The 17,413-nt window shown below is 39.5% G+C and overlaps 4 protein-coding genes across 4 annotated transcripts; 1 reads left to right on the top strand and 3 right to left on the bottom strand.

The window, feature by feature from the left end:
• Window positions 1-8: 8 nt before the first annotated feature.
• LOC119563189 (protein FAM114A2) lies at window positions 9-1,685 on the bottom strand. The gene is made up of 2 exons (XM_037876475.1): window positions 594-1,685; window positions 9-532 (listed from the first exon to the last, which is right to left on the bottom strand). The coding sequence occupies exons 1-2, from the start codon at window positions 1,622-1,624 to the stop codon at window positions 145-147; spliced, it is 1,419 nt and encodes a 472-aa protein (XP_037732403.1). The 5' UTR covers window positions 1,625-1,685; the 3' UTR covers window positions 9-144.
• A 7,252-nt stretch (window positions 1,686-8,937) lies between these two features.
• Window positions 8,938-10,231, bottom strand: LOC119557976. The gene has a single exon (XM_037871048.1). The coding sequence runs from the start codon at window positions 10,093-10,095 to the stop codon at window positions 8,977-8,979; it is 1,119 nt and encodes a 372-aa protein (XP_037726976.1). The 5' UTR covers window positions 10,096-10,231; the 3' UTR covers window positions 8,938-8,976.
• A 2,270-nt stretch (window positions 10,232-12,501) lies between these two features.
• Window positions 12,502-16,830, bottom strand: LOC119558383 (intraflagellar transport protein 56). Its single transcript, XM_037871913.1, has 5 exons — window positions 16,761-16,830; window positions 16,534-16,698; window positions 14,309-15,199; window positions 12,763-13,223; window positions 12,502-12,700 (listed from the first exon to the last, which is right to left on the bottom strand). Exons 1-5 carry the CDS (start codon window positions 16,761-16,763, stop codon window positions 12,502-12,504), a joined length of 1,719 nt encoding a protein of 572 aa, XP_037727841.1. The 5' UTR covers window positions 16,764-16,830.
• Window positions 15,908-16,238, top strand: LOC119558393. Its single transcript, XM_037871924.1, has one exon. The coding sequence runs from the start codon at window positions 15,910-15,912 to the stop codon at window positions 16,105-16,107; it is 198 nt and encodes a 65-aa protein (XP_037727852.1). The 5' UTR covers window positions 15,908-15,909; the 3' UTR covers window positions 16,108-16,238.
• Window positions 16,831-17,413: the final 583 nt, after the last annotated feature.

The following is a 17,413-nucleotide window of genomic DNA, read 5'->3' as shown; positions in this document are numbered from 1 at the left end:
CGTATTACTTCTGGAATGGTATCACAAGCATTTGCATCGCAATCGTTTATAATTTTTATACATTTATATGGAAAACAAGTGAGTTGAGGACATAAACCAAGCAATCGTAAACATAGCAAGTACAACAATTATAATTAAATCCGTCTAGACAGCTCCCATCTGCAGAATGGGTGTAAATAGTTTGTAGGCCTTCTCGATGAACTGTACGGCGGACAGCATTTCGGAAAAGAATGTGCTGACGCGGGCTTTTGCCTCCTCCGGTTCCGGTTTGCCACTGAGAACGGCGGCGAACCGGTGGCTGAGACCTTGGATGTGCCCATTGAACTGCTGGCAGAGATTGACGACGCCGTCCACCTCGTTGGCGGTGCTGTGATGTGGTTTAACCAGCAAAAGCTCGGCGATCTTGTGCAGCTTGCACATCTCCAGAGCGCAGGCTTCGCTTAGGGTATGGATGCTTTTGGCATAAGCCTGCTCCAGATCGCCGGTGGTGGCCTCCTCGGAGTTTAGCCACTCAAGGGACTGTGTCCAGTGCCTGGAAGAAGACGTTTTGGTCTTGAGCTACTTCATTTTAATTCTTAAATTCAGGTACTCACTTTGCTATATCATCGAACTGGATACCCAGCTCGGCATCCTTGATGGTGGCCGCCAGCCGCTCGCTCAGCTCTTGCGCCTCGTAGTCGCCTTCGCTCTCCACATCCAGATCCTCCAATTCGAGCAGCTCCTTTACCTCGTTTATGGTTTCCTGCAGTTCGGCCAGGGCATTGCCACTCACCGCATCCACAAGGTTGTCCAGCTTGAGGCGTGATTCCTTGGACAGGATCTCCAGGGCCTCAAAGTGCACCAGGCCGCAATAGTGCTCGAAGAGGACCTCGAAGCGCAGCTGCGCCTTCTGCCTTTCCAGCTGCAGCTGCTGCAGGGATTGCTCCATCTGGTCAGCATCCTTTTTTGCCTCCAGCAGCACGGCACTCAGATTGGGTGAGTTGGTCTCCAGGCCTAGGAGCTTTCGCTTGTTCATCAGCTTTGGATCGTTGTCCTGCAAGATGGTCATGGTCTTTTTGCCAATGCCTTCGAGTGTGTCCAGTCCGGTGTTGATCACCTTAGAGCCCAGATTGGTCACAAAACCCAGGCCAAAGGCGGGCGCGGCCTCATTTTCATCTGGGATGACTTCCTCGGGAGCCTTCTCCTTTTCCAGTGGCGGTTCCTTGGCAGCCTTTTCCGCCTTCTCAGCCACATTGAAGCGAGCCAGTTCCTCGGGATCGGGCACTCCTATTATTTGATTCAGACCCTGGTTGACTTGACTACTTATAGTGCCCAATCCCTCCGTGGCGGTGGACAACACAGAGCTCAACTTGCCGCCCCAGAGACCCCAGGATGAGGAGGCGGCGGCGGCGGCTGCTGGAGCTGTGCTGTTTGGAGGAACTCCCGGAGTTTCCAGCTTTTCCTGATTTTCCACCACTGCTGTTTTTGCGTCGTTTTTGGTCGAGACTTTCTCCTCCTCCTGCTTGGGTTCCTTCTCCACGTGAACAAACTTGTCCTCGTCGTCGCCCCAGTCGTCCCAGTTGTCCTCCTCATCACTCTGCGTCCAGTCGTTGCCGGCGTCGTCCTCTTCTGGATTTTTTGCCATTATTTATTTACTTATTTCCACGTAGAATTTTAGATTTTGCGTACTCCCATTGGCTGGGCTGCCAACTCACTGCAGAAATAACAGCTGTTAGCGATTAGGCTGCCCACTTGCTGTTTAATCGATAACATAAGCGCGCTTATCGGTATTTGAATAATTTGTATTATGTACTTTTGGCAACAAACTACTTTAAAGTTATATTTTAACTATATAATTGCTGACGATATTCACTAAATTCAATCTTGCTAAGGATCTGGAACCGTCTGTCCCTATGAACGTCAAATCGTACTATTTGTTCAAGGGTTTATTTATACATAAACCATAGTTTTATTGAAATCAAATGGTTATACTATCACATTCAATTAGATAAAATAGGGTATGAAAAATAATGTTTTAATTTTGGCTCTATTGTTAATGTAAAGACATTTGATGCCATGGCATCGTTTGACTTTTGCTCTCATAAGGAGACCATAAATAATTTGTGCTGCCCAAATTCCCTCACCTGGACTCACACATAGATACACCCACGAACACACTGCATACAAATTGAATTGATATTAGTTTGTGAAATATTTAAGCTGCCAAATACCAAACACCGAACAAATGTGTCGTGTGTGCGTGTGCTGTGTTTTCCAGCATTTCCCTCACTTGGGCACCTGTTTTTCCTGTAAATCCTACTTTTTCATGGCACTTCCTTTGTTTCTTATTGCGATGAGATGGGAATTTGTGTTCTAATTTCAAATAAAACACAAACATTATTGTTTGGCTCGATATTGTATTGTGCTTTTGTGGGTAATTCGAATTTTGTTGGGTTTCTTATCGAAGATGTTTGCGAGAAGTCTATTGCAAATTACAGTGACCACTAGCTTTCTTTTTGCTTGGTATATATTTTATTTTTGCAAAGTTTTAGAATTACCAAAGACATGTAATTATTTCTGAAATCTAAAATAAAGAAATTTTCATTATTAAAAACGATAACATAGATTCGATTTTAGATTAAAAAATTAATCATGTTTACTTTTGCTGCCTTTATACTTTATTAGAAAATCTCTGAGTAGCTTAGTTTCTATTCAACTTTCTGGTTTGCCAAAATTGTCCCAAATCTAACTGGGCTCATAAATTAGAAAATCACACTGGCACGTATGTGCGTATACAAATGTGCGTTCATCAGGCAAAAACCGAAAAGTTTTGCTAGCTGAGCTAACCAGCATATAAATTTGACAGCAACGTTGAAGCAGCGCAAAATTAACAAACCAACACAATTTGTGCCCACACACACACACACCTTTCGCATAAGCAAGGAATTTTCATAAACTTGCTGCACAAGAGTTTTCCACTTTCCCAGTTTCCCAGCAAGAAGTAGGAACCACACGAATATTTCGTCAAGCCGGGAAATTTATCTTCCGCAGGTAACGAGAAGAAAGGTATGAGATCTCCACCTCTATACCATATCTGTGATATGCGTAATTTTTTAATTAAAATCTTTAAAAAAATTGGTGGTTCACTGCCGCAAAGCCCTAAAACCGCTAAAATGTCAGTTAAGAAATAAAATACCTTGGCATGCCTGTGCATTTCCCAACCAAATTGCCTTAAAGTGGGGCACTCAAACCATCTCAGTTACTTGAGGCTAGTAATTGCATGTTCTGTGTCTTGTCTGTTAACATGTGCGTGAGTCAAGGTAAAAGCTTAGGAAGGAGTGTGACGTTCTAGGGCAGGACAGTAGGTATAGGTATTAAGTTTAAAAGCTTTTATTTAAAAAAATAGTAACATTACTTTTCGGAATTTTTTAAGAACATTTATTTGTCTAACATAAATATCTTATAACTTATAGGTTATAAGTAAAAAATAAATATCTGTGTTCAAGAAAATGTTGCACAAACTTGAACTTGTTATAAATATCTTAATTAGTGATATTAAATCCCCAGAGATTTCTGTGACAACTACCCACCCCATCTAATCTTTAAACTTGCCCTTTGATGTTGCCCTTGGCAATCAATCTTTTATTAAAACACTGTTTCTTTATCTCAAATACAAAATGGAGTGTCTGAGCTCAAACTTCAACCCTACAATGTAATGGCAACACGAAATTAAACCTCAAAATTTGTTTTAACTATTGGCAAACAAGAGAGAAGTGGGCCAGAGTGTTTTTGAAACCCCGAGGAGATGACAACATTGATGAGGCTCCTTCACCAAAACGCACACACATCCTCCTTGTCGGGGAACTAATATCTGGAGAAGAGCTTCGCATGACACCCACATCCTCATCTCAACCCACTTTTTCCCCGGGACAACAATGTTATTGATACCTCCGCCGAATCCCCGGACAAACAAGAGAACCCTTTTGGCAAGTTCCCTCGAGCATATTGTCTCAGTGTCTCAGTGTGTCTGTTCAAATTTTATTCCCATCGACTTGATGTTTCTTTGTGAAGAGTTTTGCCGATGACAATAAACCAAACTTCCAGCTGTTTATTAACATGTTTCTCTGTCAATATACACAAATATATATATATATTCTCCCATCTATAAATACACGCACGAGTGTATATATATCCAGTGCCAAATTGACGATGATGCTGATGAGGTGGGTTGAAGGGGCGGGAAAGTGATGGAATCCGGACCCGGTCACATATCTCTGTCCTACAAGTATCGCTTTACAAGTGGAAAAATTCCTTTAGGCCAAAGTGTGCATTAAGAAGATTGTTTTACTATTGTTGTAAGACACCCAAAATGTACACATTTATCTATACTTATAAATACCAACACACTCACGCAGATACTTTAACTACATGAATATTTGAGTGCACTGAGGGAAATACTTCTTTATGAAAGTATAGAAAAAAAGTTGTTCAATTTATAAATTAAATTTTAGGTGCTGTAAAGCGTTTGTTGTTGAAAGTATGTTTAAATATAGTGATACATTTTTTATTTAAAAAATAACTAAATTAGCAACACAGAAAAATTATATCTAAGAATTAAAATTTAAAAAGTAATATATATAGATAACTCGACTTATATCATTTTTACACTGTTTAAGTTTTTTAAGTGTTATTAATATCATTAATTAGTAAATATGATTCAATTTATTTTTATTCATGAGATTCTTAATTTGAATGATAAAATATTTTTAAGACGTTTTTATTTTTATTCAATTTGTATTATATTTTACGACTTTATAAAACGTATTTGAAATTATTTCATTTTTCTGAAAATCACCTTAGCAAACCTATTTCTCTTAGTGTAGCCGCACGACACTTGCCCACAGGCGAATGCTTCTTGTTCTTGTCGTCCTTCGTCCTGCTTCCTGGCACTTCACCCACTTTCTTCTTCGGCATCTCGAACAGCTTCCTTGCTGTTGTCATTCCACTCAACAAAAGGATTCAAATTTCATTAAATCTCATACAAAAGTATCAAAATGCCATTGTTGTCATGGCGCAACCCACTCACACTGGCACACCAGCACACTCTACACACATCTCACACACATCCTACACACACACACACACACACACACTGTGACTGCATTTGCCAGGACCTTCACTCACACTTGAGCAAATGGGAATGGAAGGCTTGACGTCTTTAGCTATTGGTAACTGCTTTCACTTTGTGCCTTTCATTCGATTTACGTTTGAAGTTACCCCACATGTGCCCCACATGTCTTTCGGGGGCGAAATGTTTGCCGAGCAGGCGTTGCCCGATCGCTATCTGCTGTAATGGAAAACTTAATAGACAACCTTTTGATAATAAACTGGAAGAGGACTTCTCAGACCTGCTGTACCGCTCCTCAATCGCAGCAATTGCCATCACTCCCTTTAGATAATCCCCACAAAATCAGATATTATTGCCAATACTGCGATATATGATCTGCTTAAATTGGTTTGTGGGAAATCACACCTGCCGTTGGCATTAGTATTTCCTGGGGGAGTTGTAAGCTTATTACTTTCAGTCGACACGGTGCCAATTTGAGGAAATACGTAGTATCAAGGTGGGTCCCTTGCAAATCTCAGTTCAAGTCGAAGGTCAAAGTTATTTAAAAGACTTTAATTAGTTTAATATTGATATATAATTATAATTTATATTTAATTTAAATATTATCTTTGAAGTATATACAAGTTGCTATCTTGTCCATGGGTGATTATCCAGCTCCTTAAATGTGGTTGATGATAGTCTCCCCCTCCAAGAAACTTCCCAGCCTCCCCTAAACCAACATGTCTCCTTATCGTTACAACTTTTTTGGATAAAGGCAAACTTTTCAAATTGCTTTCGCATTAAAAATCACTAAAATGCGTTTTCCGCTTCACTGCAACCAGGTCGTTATGTCGTATGTCGCACACTGTACGTATACGTAATATATATATTATATACACCCTGTGTGTTTGTTTGGCTCACTTCAAGTATCATTAAGTTTTCGATGATCGCCCCTGTCCTCAATATTCGGTTTCTTTCACTTTTCCTCAAGTCATCAAGGTTTGGTCTCACCAAAAGTTCAACTGCCTTCCGGTCCCGCCCCCTTTTGACTGCTTGTGTGGGCGTGGTCATTTGGATTAAACATTTATATGTGTTTATATGCGGACTAAGGAAGAAGCCACAGGATGATAGTCGAAACTTGGCCACAATAAAATTGCTGTAAACAATGTGGGCCAACCGAACAAATTTTCATAAGCTTTTCCCACACAGCGCTTCGTCCTTCGTCCTTGGGCCTCGAATAAAACCGCAAATCATTGGCCAGTCCTGCTGGAACTGAGGCGAGATAGCTGACCAGAAATATTACACATACGCCATGGGAGCCTTATCGCACTGAGGCAATTTGTTTTGTATTGCTCGAAAGGCATCGGAAGTTTATAATTTCGGAAATTTACTTAAATCTAAAGCTGTTGCTTGGTCATTTTTTGCCAACAGAGATTTAACTCGATTAGGCATTAAATGGGATTAGTTCGGGAAGGAAATTGCATTTTCGGTTTTACTAGTTACTGCATTTGAAAGTGATAGTGAATTTTTTTATTTTTTGTGGTTAGCATGCACATTTTATTTATTGACATAAGACAATCGCTTAGATCTCGACTTTGGTATGACTGCCTAAAATAATTTGAGTCAATTGGTCAAAATTAAAGCAAGTTTCAAGCCGATTAAAAATAAATAATAGTAAATAAATAATAAATAATAGTAAATAATAGTATATTGAATTTATTTTATAATCTGAGAATTTTAGTTTAATTTAAGCATATTTAAATAAGTAATTGCTAAATTTAATATTTCCATATTTAAATGTAAAAAAAGTAAAATAAATAGGAAATTAAAAAAAAAAAGAAGTGAATGCACTAGGAAATTTTTCGATTAAGTAAATACTTTTTTATCAATTCATTATAAGAACTATAAGAAATTGGTAAGCTTTTATAACCAGTTTACTATTTCTTTGAACATTACATTTTTGAAGTGTCTTTTATGCTGGGTAATGACATTTTTGTGTCTTAAAAAACATTTTTTTTATCCCTTCCGAATCGTTCTTCAATTTTTCGCCGCTTGACAATCATTACAGCTTTGGATCCCATAAGAAATCACGTTCCGGGTGGTTTGTAAATGTCAACGAGAAGAACGCAATGATGCCACCAATGCCACGCATGCCACTAATGAGGCTCGTTAGCGTGGTCATCCAGCTGGCCCCCCTTTGGACCCACAACCCCTTCGTCCACGCCCATGGATCCACATCCATGGCCACCCACCAGTTGGTGGGTGCCCATTCGGCGGGTAATGTATGCAACAAGCCGAATTGTACAAATGTGCGAGTACCAGGCAAATCGATAAAGTAATTTGGCCCTAGCCACCCAACCTGCTTTTCCCATTCCGCGAACATTTGGCCACATAATTTTGTTTGGCAGTGCAGCACGTAGCCGATGACTGAGTGACTGGGAAGCCCGGGGAATGGCTCCGGAGTTCTGAGTACGGAGCTCCGGACCCGGAATCACATTTGGATTCGGATGGTTTCGCCTAATTGCAGCACCATCTTGCGGTTATGCGTTCTACGTGCGTTTGTCGCACGTCTGGCTAATTAAAATTGCATTTTTCGTACGCTCCGCGCACAGGTTATTGATATGTGGCATGTGTGTGCACTTATATAGTATATCCCCATATATATACGGACAGATATGGATACTGCAGAAAAACGTTCATTGGTTTATCGTGGCACCAGTTGGCCATCGTTTAAACTGGCCATATTTCTGAGTGCCTTCTGTGGGTTTGATGAAGTACAGCTAGTTGGGGGAAATTAATGCAATGGGGGAAAAAGAGAGTTTAATTCAAGGGGATAAGTACTTTACAGAGAAAAAACACGGGGATCATTATTTTAGAGGGAAAAACAACTCCAAAAAAGATGTATCAACTAAGGATTTTTTCTTAAAAATAATTTTACCAGAGATCGATTTTAAAACTTAAAGTTTTTTGAACAAAATGGATATAATAAATATATATTTATAAGAAGCAAATTAAAAAGTAGGTAAAAAATGCAATTTTAAAATCGCCGCTTGTTTTATTAAGTACCAAACCCACCTGAGAACAATATCAGTTTTCAGCATTCAGTCAACCCATTTATCTCTTTGAGTGAGGGGCTGTGTATATCCTTTCACCATCTGCATAAAATCAATCAAATGTGCCGGAATACTTAAAAGGGGTCAGAGACCCCCGACATCCCCAATAGGCCTAATTAATTGATTGAAGATGTCGTTGGCGATGCTTTTGGTTCGGTTTTGGTTTGCAACGCTCCTTACTCCTTACCCGCTTTGTTGTTTGCCGGGGTCACAGTTGCAACTGTCATAATATTGACTCATTGCCGTTTGTAATTAATGGTGTTAAGACTCGCACGCCATTTTAATGCAATCGAATTGACAGGCGGCATCCGCTACGCGTTCACTGCACTTCCCTCCCGTTGAGTCATCGTCTGGGGGATATTGATTTCAATTATAATGATGTAACACAATGGATGACCGCCGTTTCGGTTATTGCCCACCTCTACCCCCTCGTTGCCCCAAGGGCAAGTTAACTAATTGTTAACCTTCTGGTTTGTGTTTCGAATATTAAATAGAAGATGAGTTTCCCTCAGGAAATTACAGCAGTCATGGAATAAAAAGTAAGTAAAAGTATGAGTAAAATATGAACATAGAAACTGGGTATGTTCTTCGAACCACGATTAAAACATAAAATTTAAATTAAAAACTGCAATTAAAATACCAATAACCAAAACTGATAGTTTATTATGTAAAACTAAACCACAAAATCTAGCTCAGGATTAGGAATTTACCAAGATTCAGCAGAAATACAATTTATACAGGATTAAATATGGCAAATTAATATTCGAAATCCTACGATCAATCATCATCAAAGCTGTAATCGCTGTCCAAATCGATTTTTCCTATGTGGGTGTCTGGGCATTTCTGTTTGGTGACAGCCGGAACTAGTTCATCATCATCAGATTTAAAGTCACTTTTGCTTTGATGTTGCAGTCTTCTCGGTGAGTTCCAATAGTTTTTCCTTGAGCCTTTTTCCTTCCTGCAGATTGAGGCTTTATCGCCAGATTCTGAGCCTTCATTCGGTGGGTCTTTTGGTCTTCTTGATATAGTTGATTGCTTGGATGAGCTTGGTATATTGTCGGTATTAATATCACCTTTATATTGTTGAAATAGACCCTCGGAACCCTCTTCACCATGTCCAGGAGCGTATTTTCCCTCTGGCGGCAAGTCGTCAATGAAAAACTGTCTATCTGGTATGTCCTTATAAGCATCACTATCCTCCGATTCATATTCGCTATAGTCCGATTCCAGAATATCAGACTCAGAGCTATCTTTCTTAAGGAAACGAGTTGGGGGACTAGTCTTCTTGGGTGTTCGGAACGGATCATTATCAATCAGCTTTCGATTGTATTGAACTAGTTTGACTTCCTGTTGAACTTTTCCTTTGACTACTTTTTGTTTTCGAAGAGCTTGTAGCTCCTCCTTTAACTTGAGGCATCGTTGAGGCATGGAATTCAATGGATCTGGTAGCTGAACCACCTTTTTAGGACCCACCGTATCCCCATTGAGTTTCCAATCGCGCATTACAAGTTGAGCCAAAAGGGGAAGATCTTTCGATTCGGGTGTGATAAGTAGACTTTGCTCCATTTCAATGCGATTGGCCACAATTTCACCCGTCTCCATGCGAAATGTTTCCAGGGTGTGTTTGTAGCCGAACCAATGAAAGAACTCCATAACCAGTTGGTTTATAAGCTTGATAAGGCTCTGATCTTCGGAAAGGTTTGTTCCGTTGGATAATCCACCCTTCAGAGGTTTGGGTTTGGACACATTCAGCTGTCCCCGCATCATCTGAAGGACTTTAACATGCATTTCACTGCGGAGAAGCGCCATGGTTCCATTTTTCTCCAACTGACTTTTGATGTCCTCCTCTATCAATCGCTCGTAGGCAGCCTCCAACTTGATCTCATCCGAACTCATATTACTTTCTTATTTATTACACGAATTTAAAGAATCGAAATATGAACTTTATAAATTTTATTTATACGAGGTTGTCGCTAGCAATTTATTTGTACGTTCAATTTGATTTTTTGTACAGTTGTGGGCAGAGACTGGAAATTTCAGCTAAACCACTTTTCACTCAGCCTCCTGGATATTTTAGTTCATTCTAAATTTATTGGCCTTTGGCCAGGTTTTCTTGTAGTGTCTGCAAAGTTTACCTCACTTTTGCCAAATCAGCTCAACTCGTTAATCATGCAGATAACCTTGAGGTTTGGCCAGTCTATGCATACATTAGCCATTAGTTGGGGGCGTTGAACTTAGATTTTGGCTGTAACTTGGATTTAAATGTTAAGTATTTACCTGTGCAGGCTTTTTGATACACACAAAAACACAATAACATATATTCGACTATCCATCTGCCCGTGAAAAGAGCATTTAAATGCTCTAGCGATAATCAGTTGAAATAATACTTTCATTGGTGATGCAGAAAGGCTAAAGAAAATTGGTAGAAAAAGAAAATATATACAAAACTTTATCGGGATCAAGTTCTGGCTGTCTTTTTTTGGGACTGTGAATTTTTCCTTTCATTTATTTGTAGGTGCTGGCGAAAAGTTTGCTTAGCAATTGAGCCAAAGAAATATTTAATAACTATTTTTTTGCCATTTTTTTCTGGCTTGTTGGAAAACTTCTCTTTGCATTTGCTTTTAATTTTTGTAATGGAATTGTTAAGAGCGGATAGTCGTGTAGAGGGGAAAGTCACGGGGGGGGCATCTGATTTATAGCCAGTCAAAAGTTTTTTGAGAACAAAAATTCATCGGTGAAAAATGCCAGCCGCGTTGGCCTTAAAGTTTTCAACGTAGAACTTGCTTAAATATTTGTGCAACTAATTAGCAAAAGTGTTGGCAAAACAATACAAAAAAAGATCATTGCGAAATCTGTAGATATACGTATCTATATATTAAACAAAATGCTGCGCCATTTCCGGTTTATCTCTCGACTAATTTTTGTTGGTGTAGCAAAGCAAAGCCAATTAGGCAAAATGGCTGCGACACATTTCCGCTGGTTTGCTGAGCCCTTGCCAGCCCGTTAAGTGATGCCGGGGTCAACCCCTGACCCGCCCTGACCCCAAATTCCTAAAGGGGGTCCTAAGGACATCTTGTCATAACTGCATCGGCTTTTAAAAAATACAACAATTTGGTTTTTTTGATAAAAGATTTTAAACATATTATTTTGATACATTTCATTACTAAACTTTAACTTTAAGAAAAATAATATGTATGTTTTCTACATAAACCTTTCTATTCTATTACTTTCTGATAAATTGTAATTATGAATCACATTTTCTCATTTTCAAAATTATTAATTTTAATTTTAAATTAAATTTATTTTAGTTGGTATTTTTTGAATGAAACCCAATATATATTTAAAAAATTTCCTCATATTTCTTAGCTTTAAAATAAAATGAGATATTTATAAGTACTCTTTTTGACAATATTTCCATTTTTAAAAAGTTATGTTGACAAGGAAAGAGAGGGAATTCAAGGTTCGCCGTTTTCCTTAAAGTATCTACATTTTTGCTATTATCATTGTCGTATTGTTGTTATTGCTCTGACACTTTCGCATTTCGCTAATCGCATTAATTATGCGTTTCTCTCATTTGCTGCTGGGCCTCTGTTTCAGTATCTTTTACTGGCTTGAATCCGGGGCCTGGATGCTGGATCCTTTTGGCCTGCAGGCAAAATGGCCAGCAAATTGAACAAAAGCAAAATGCAGGCAAAGAAAGCAAAGGCAGTTTTGATAGGGGCTAGAGGGAGGTAACTTTTCAAACATAATTGCCTCTCGAGGGAATTAAATTGTGCTGAGAATTTCGTTGGCAGCAACAAAAGATGAAGACGCCGTTTTATTTCATTAGTTATCAATTAGTTTTTGAAAGCGCCTGATTTATTAAGTGGACAGAGGGCTGGCATAACTTTTGAAATTCCGGCATCACATTTCTTGACAAATTTCCACTTCAATTAATTAGCCAAAGTGTTTTGTGGATACAAATTAGGGCGTGTGTGCCGCAAGTTAATCAGTTATCAAGCGAAAAGTGCTGGCAGGCCAATTGTAAATAAATTAGTATCATTTATCAGCTCAATTTAAAGGCTCAACCAATGAAATGAGCTTAAATCTTAAAATCAATTTCCTCGACTTAAGTTGCGGATAACCATATTGTTTTAAGTTATTTAAAATAGATGACACTTATAAATGAATCCACTTAAGCATGGAAATCATAGGAGAATTCGGCATTTTTCGGTTGTGTATCCCAGACAGAAGTTAAACTATTTTATTTATCTTTTATATTTTTAATGCTTTTTGCTTAAAAATGTTAAAATATGTCCTTATTTATTTAAGATGGTTTATGTGCTTCCGAATTGTTTTGATCATGGCCTCTGCCTGTGAGTTCGATGAGTCCCGCAAAATGCCGATGACTTCCGAGATTCCTCCGCCAGGACGACCTCTTTGAGCCTTGGTGCACAATGCAAACAAAACACCTGCGCAGGCGCCCCGTTTGCCTTCCCAATTCTCCGGACTGGGATCGAGCCTATAAAAATTAATGATATATCTTAATTAGTACATGTTTTAGAAAAACAAAATCTCCCTTACTTTTCTAGCATATCAAAGGCCTTGGCTGCCACCCAGAACTCGGAACACCTGTAGCACTCATTGGCAATCAATTGCAGCAGGATAAATGCCTCTGCATTCGTATCCCTAGTAATAAAAACATTCCAGGCCAACTCAGGATGACCGCAATGGATGTGACACTTAGCCAGGATCATGCAGTAGGTGTGCTGATTTTTTATATCCATATCGGTGATCTGCATTAACAACTCCTCCGCCTCCTTGTAATAACCCGTGGCGCACTTGGCCTGGGCAAAGTTATAATTGAACACATCGTCGTTGACAAAGTAACTTCGGATGGAGTTCATGTACACCAGCACCTCCTCGAATTGTTCGTAGAGGAAAAAGGCAGAGGCCATGCTTTGACGACCTGGTATTGTATCACATTCTGTGGCCGAACTACCCACCAAGTGGAGGTTCTGCTGGGCTGTCTTAATGTGCTCTTTCTGGAAGTAAAGAAAAACAAGGAAGAACGCTATAGTCGAGTATCTCGACTATCAGATACCCGTTACTCAGCTAAAGGGACCAAAGGTAAATGGTGATATGCAAGCAGCAGAGCGAGATTGAAATGCGCCACCTACCGGCGGTAGACAGATTTAAGCGTTGTGGGCGTTAGAGTGGGCGTGGTTTTTTTTGGATCAATCGATAGGTATTGACAAGACCAATACATTTCAGTTAAAATTTTTTATCTAGCATGAAAATTGTGGGCGCCACAGGCTTGGGCGGTTTGTGGGCGTTAGAGTGGGCGTGGCATATTCGCGTGACGAACTTGCGCTGCGCTCAAGCCTACGGAATCTAAATCTGAAATCCCATTTCTCTATCTTTGATATTTTCCGAGATATCCGCGATCATATTTACGATTTTTTGAAGTTTGTGGGCGGTTTGTGGGCGTTCAAGTGGGCGTGGCAAACTTTTTTTTAGGTCAATCGATAGGTATTGATGAGAACAATACATTTCAGTTAAAATTTTTATTCTAGCATGAAAACTGTAGGAGCCACAGTTTTGGGCGGTTTGTGGGCGTTAGAGTGGGCGTGGCACTCTGCTGAAACAAACTTGCGCTGCGTAAGAAGCTCAGGAATCTGCACGCCTAATCGCAATAGCCTAGCTCTTATAGTTTCCAAGATCTCAGCGTTCATCCGGACGGACAGACAGACGGACAGACGGACAGACGGACAGACGGACAGACGGACAGACGGACATGGCTAGATCGACTCGGCTAGTGATCCTGATCAAGAATATATATACTTTATGGGGTCGGAAACGCTTCCTTCTGCCTGTTACATACTTTCCGACGAATCTAGTATACCCTTTTACTCTACGAGTAACGGGTATAATTAGAAAAAAATTGTGGTGAAATGCTCTCAAAATAGGGTACTAGTTTTCTCACTTTTGAGAAGAAATGTTCTTGAAATCAAGTACTCTTGAGTTCTTTTTCAAGATTAAGCTTTTTTAATTACAGACAATTTTTGAGAACATTTTCTTTCTGGGTATGTACGATAACTTCTTCCTTATTATCTCAGGGAAACCTTACCGATCCCAGTTGTTGACCGAGAGCAGCATGAACCACACTCTTGAGTATGTACTCATGTGGCGATGTGGGTTGCAGTTCTTTCATCAGGGCATGGGCCTCCTGGACATCCCCTTGCTTTAGATAATATATAGCTAGATTCAGACGAGCCTCGGGAATGATATTCAGTAGTCCCGGTAAGACACGCAGAGCTCCCTCTCCATTCCGAAAAACAACTAAGTTGTGACGTAGAAGATCAGCACCAAAAGTGCCATTATCGGCTATGTTCTTGATTTCCTGCTCGGCCACACGACCATTAAATAAACGAAAACGATTACAGGCCTTTAGATTAATAGCAATGGTACTATCGCCATGCTGACTGAGATACACATCCAAAACCTCCTGGGACATGTCGTAATAGTCCAGCTTATAGAAACAAAGTGCCAAGTAGACATTTATGGCCTGGTAGTCCTTATTGTCCACCAGGACCCTTTTATAAACATCGATGGCCTCCTGGTAATGAGCCCGCATATAGTGCATAGAGGCCAGGCTGAGTTGTTGCTCCAAACTGGAAGATTCCTGCAGCTCCTCCAGTAGCTGACTCCACTCCTCCTCGATGCCCAATTTGTGGGCCAAGTGAAACATGAGTCGCTGCTTCAGGGGATTGTCAGCTGAATTTGTCATCAGTTGTTGGGCCTCCTCGTACAAACCCAAATAGAACATGCAGACGGCCACGTTGAGATTGAGATCCACTTTGCCATCGGGACTCGTGAAACTCTGCTGAATGGTTCTGTATTGGGCAAGAGCCTGTTGGTAGTCTCCCAAATGGAAATTGCAAAAGGCTATCCACTGATCAACCTGACTCTGCTTGGGTCCATGGGCTCCCTCATCCTCGTCCTCATCATCGTTGGTATACTAAAATGAACAAGCTGGTCAGATAGCTTAAAAAATTGCAAAAAATGTATCCGTAATATATAACACAATAATATAATAGATGGTTATAGAAAAAGATATAATATTGAAGAATCGCTAATGTAATAAAACAAATGAATGCGAGGTCCCAGTAAATATTTCTTATTTATTTTTTAAAGCTTCTTAATATCTGTATTTACAGGTACAGAAACGAAATTGATAATAATCACGAACTTATACGTCATTGATCGTTTAGTGACTAATAAAACGGGGTATACTAAAACAAAAAAATGGAAATGCAAAAATTAGCTAATAAAAAAACAAGTCTGGGCCAAAGATACTAAACAGGTCGATGTCAGCAAACATAGCAAGTCGTTTTTTCTATATACCTAAAACTAATATTATTCCATGTGGTAGCACAACAAAAATTATTAATAAAAATGTCTTTGAACCAAAAGCATATGATCTTATGGGCTTATATCAATCGACTACCATTTTCCCATGGGCATTTGATGATAAGTCGTTCAGAAATCAATGGCCAGCTATCAATAACGTAAATCGAGTAATATATTCGGACTAAAAGATGCAAAATTATACGCGTCATTAGTTTATAAGCAATTCAAAAACGAGTCTAGGCCAACACGAATGGCTACGGGGTATAACAGGTATAAAAGAAGCTGGCATATAGTCAGATTGCATAGTGATCTCCTACGATGAAGTTCTGTGCCCTGTTTGTGTTCCTGATAATCGCGTTATTTGCCGTTAAGGTGGACTCTCAATCGCCCTCATTCCTACAATGTCTTAACGAAATAAATGATCCAGAGCTGTGTGAAAACTTCAAGGATCAATTCCCCGAAGATGCCCCTGCAGTTCCTGTCGACGACTATACTTTCGAAGCCCATTCTGGATAATTTCCTTTCACCATCATTAAATTTATTTTGGATAAATACAAAACAGAGCTGAATAACTTATTGTGGAGAAGGTGGAGAGCAGCTCTATTGTCTTAAAAGTTAAATGAATAAAAAATTTGGTTTTACTTTTACTGTTCGTATCGTTTTTTGTTTCGCATATCGGTTTAGTAAAACAGAACCTGTTTTTTTAGCATTATACAAAGTTTAGTTTAGTCATAAAAAATATGCTAAATATCACATGTATCAATTTTAATGAACTGCTGTTGTGAGATCTATTGCAAGTCATCTACTTTTCTTTAAGTTAAGTTGAGTTATGTTACTCACAATATGTGGGTACATTATTTTTTAGTTTATCACAGTGATAAACGGACTTTATTAGTACCCTATAAATATAAAAACTAAGTTTGGATCCAAGCTAATCCTTACCTCTAGAAATGCCCTGGCACCCGTGTAGTCCCGCTTGATGATGAAATCCTCGAGGGAGGCCGGTGCCGGAGTCTTCCTGGCCTGCCTGCCAACCCCGAGTCCGCTGCCAGCTCCTCCGCTGGCGTTCCTCGAGCTCGCCGAGTCGGTTTTTCCGCGTGAAAGTATCTGTGGCAAGGGCATAAGTATCTCCGGAGTATCTGACAACATTTTACAGCCACATTTCTTACCATTTTTTCAGCAGAGCCTTTATTTTCTCGGGTTTTTTACGCCGTACGCCTTGCTAGCTCCTCGGTGTTTAGGGTTTTGTGTTTTGCCTTTTCTGCTTTCAACGGGGAACGCTTGGTTACGGTCGCTTGGCAACCTACATAGCGTCGATAAAGCAGTTCGACCATGCCTCACTTCGCACAGAAAGCCCCCTCCCTGGATCTCTGAATGCAGCTCTATGCGTATCCTTACCCTGAACTGTAGGTGTGCAGAGAAACCAACTGTTGATCTGGGAGAATATTCACCCCTAATTCTGGGGATATCTCTTTCTATGTCCTGCTGATGTCAGCAAAATTGTCTAACTTTGTACTCTGTATATTTCGTTTTTTTAAGAATGGTAATTATTTGCCGGTTTTTTAATAAAAAAAGGAACTATCGTCTAACTCTAGAAGTAAGGTATGTTTTTCATATACTTCCATATAGATAAAAAAATGTTAATTGCATAACTACATTCAAAACTTTAATTTTTTTTAAACTATAACATTGCTTTATTGCTGTTTGAATTAATTTTTAATTGTCTGATAGTTAGTTCTAAAAAGCTAGGCACTTCCAGAGCATTTGTGATTCGTTTTAAAAATGAAATGAATAATTTGCTTACGTTTTTGAAAATTTCCAA

Source organism: Drosophila subpulchrella, chromosome 3R, assembly GCF_014743375.2.
Source record: "Drosophila subpulchrella strain 33 F10 #4 breed RU33 chromosome 3R, RU_Dsub_v1.1 Primary Assembly, whole genome shotgun sequence".
NCBI lineage: Eukaryota > Metazoa > Arthropoda > Insecta > Diptera > Drosophilidae > Drosophila > Drosophila subpulchrella.
This window is presented reverse-complemented; position numbering and strand designations above follow the sequence as displayed.

Excerpts from the sequence above, each read along its gene's own strand:
- LOC119563189 (XM_037876475.1), bottom strand. The coding sequence starts at position 1,624 with ATGGCAAAAAATCCAGAAGAGGACGACGCCGGCAACGACTGGACGCAG. Across the intron at positions 533-593 it reads CAGTTCGATGATATAGCAAA|GCACTGGACACAGTCCCTTG; the intron begins GTGAGTACCTGA and ends GTCTTCTTCCAG.
- LOC119557976 (XM_037871048.1), bottom strand. The coding sequence starts at position 10,095 with ATGAGTTCGGATGAGATCAAGTTGGAGGCTGCCTACGAGCGATTGATA.
- LOC119558393 (XM_037871924.1), top strand. The coding sequence starts at position 15,910 with ATGAAGTTCTGTGCCCTGTTTGTGTTCCTGATAATCGCGTTATTTGCC.
- LOC119558383 (XM_037871913.1), bottom strand. Across the intron at positions 15,200-16,533 it reads GTGCCAGGGCATTTCTAGAG|TATACCAACGATGATGAGGA; the intron begins GTAAGGATTAGC and ends TGTTCATTTTAG. Across the intron at positions 12,701-12,762 it reads GCCTTTGATATGCTAGAAAA|GCTCGATCCCAGTCCGGAGA; the intron begins GTAAGGGAGATT and ends TAATTTTTATAG.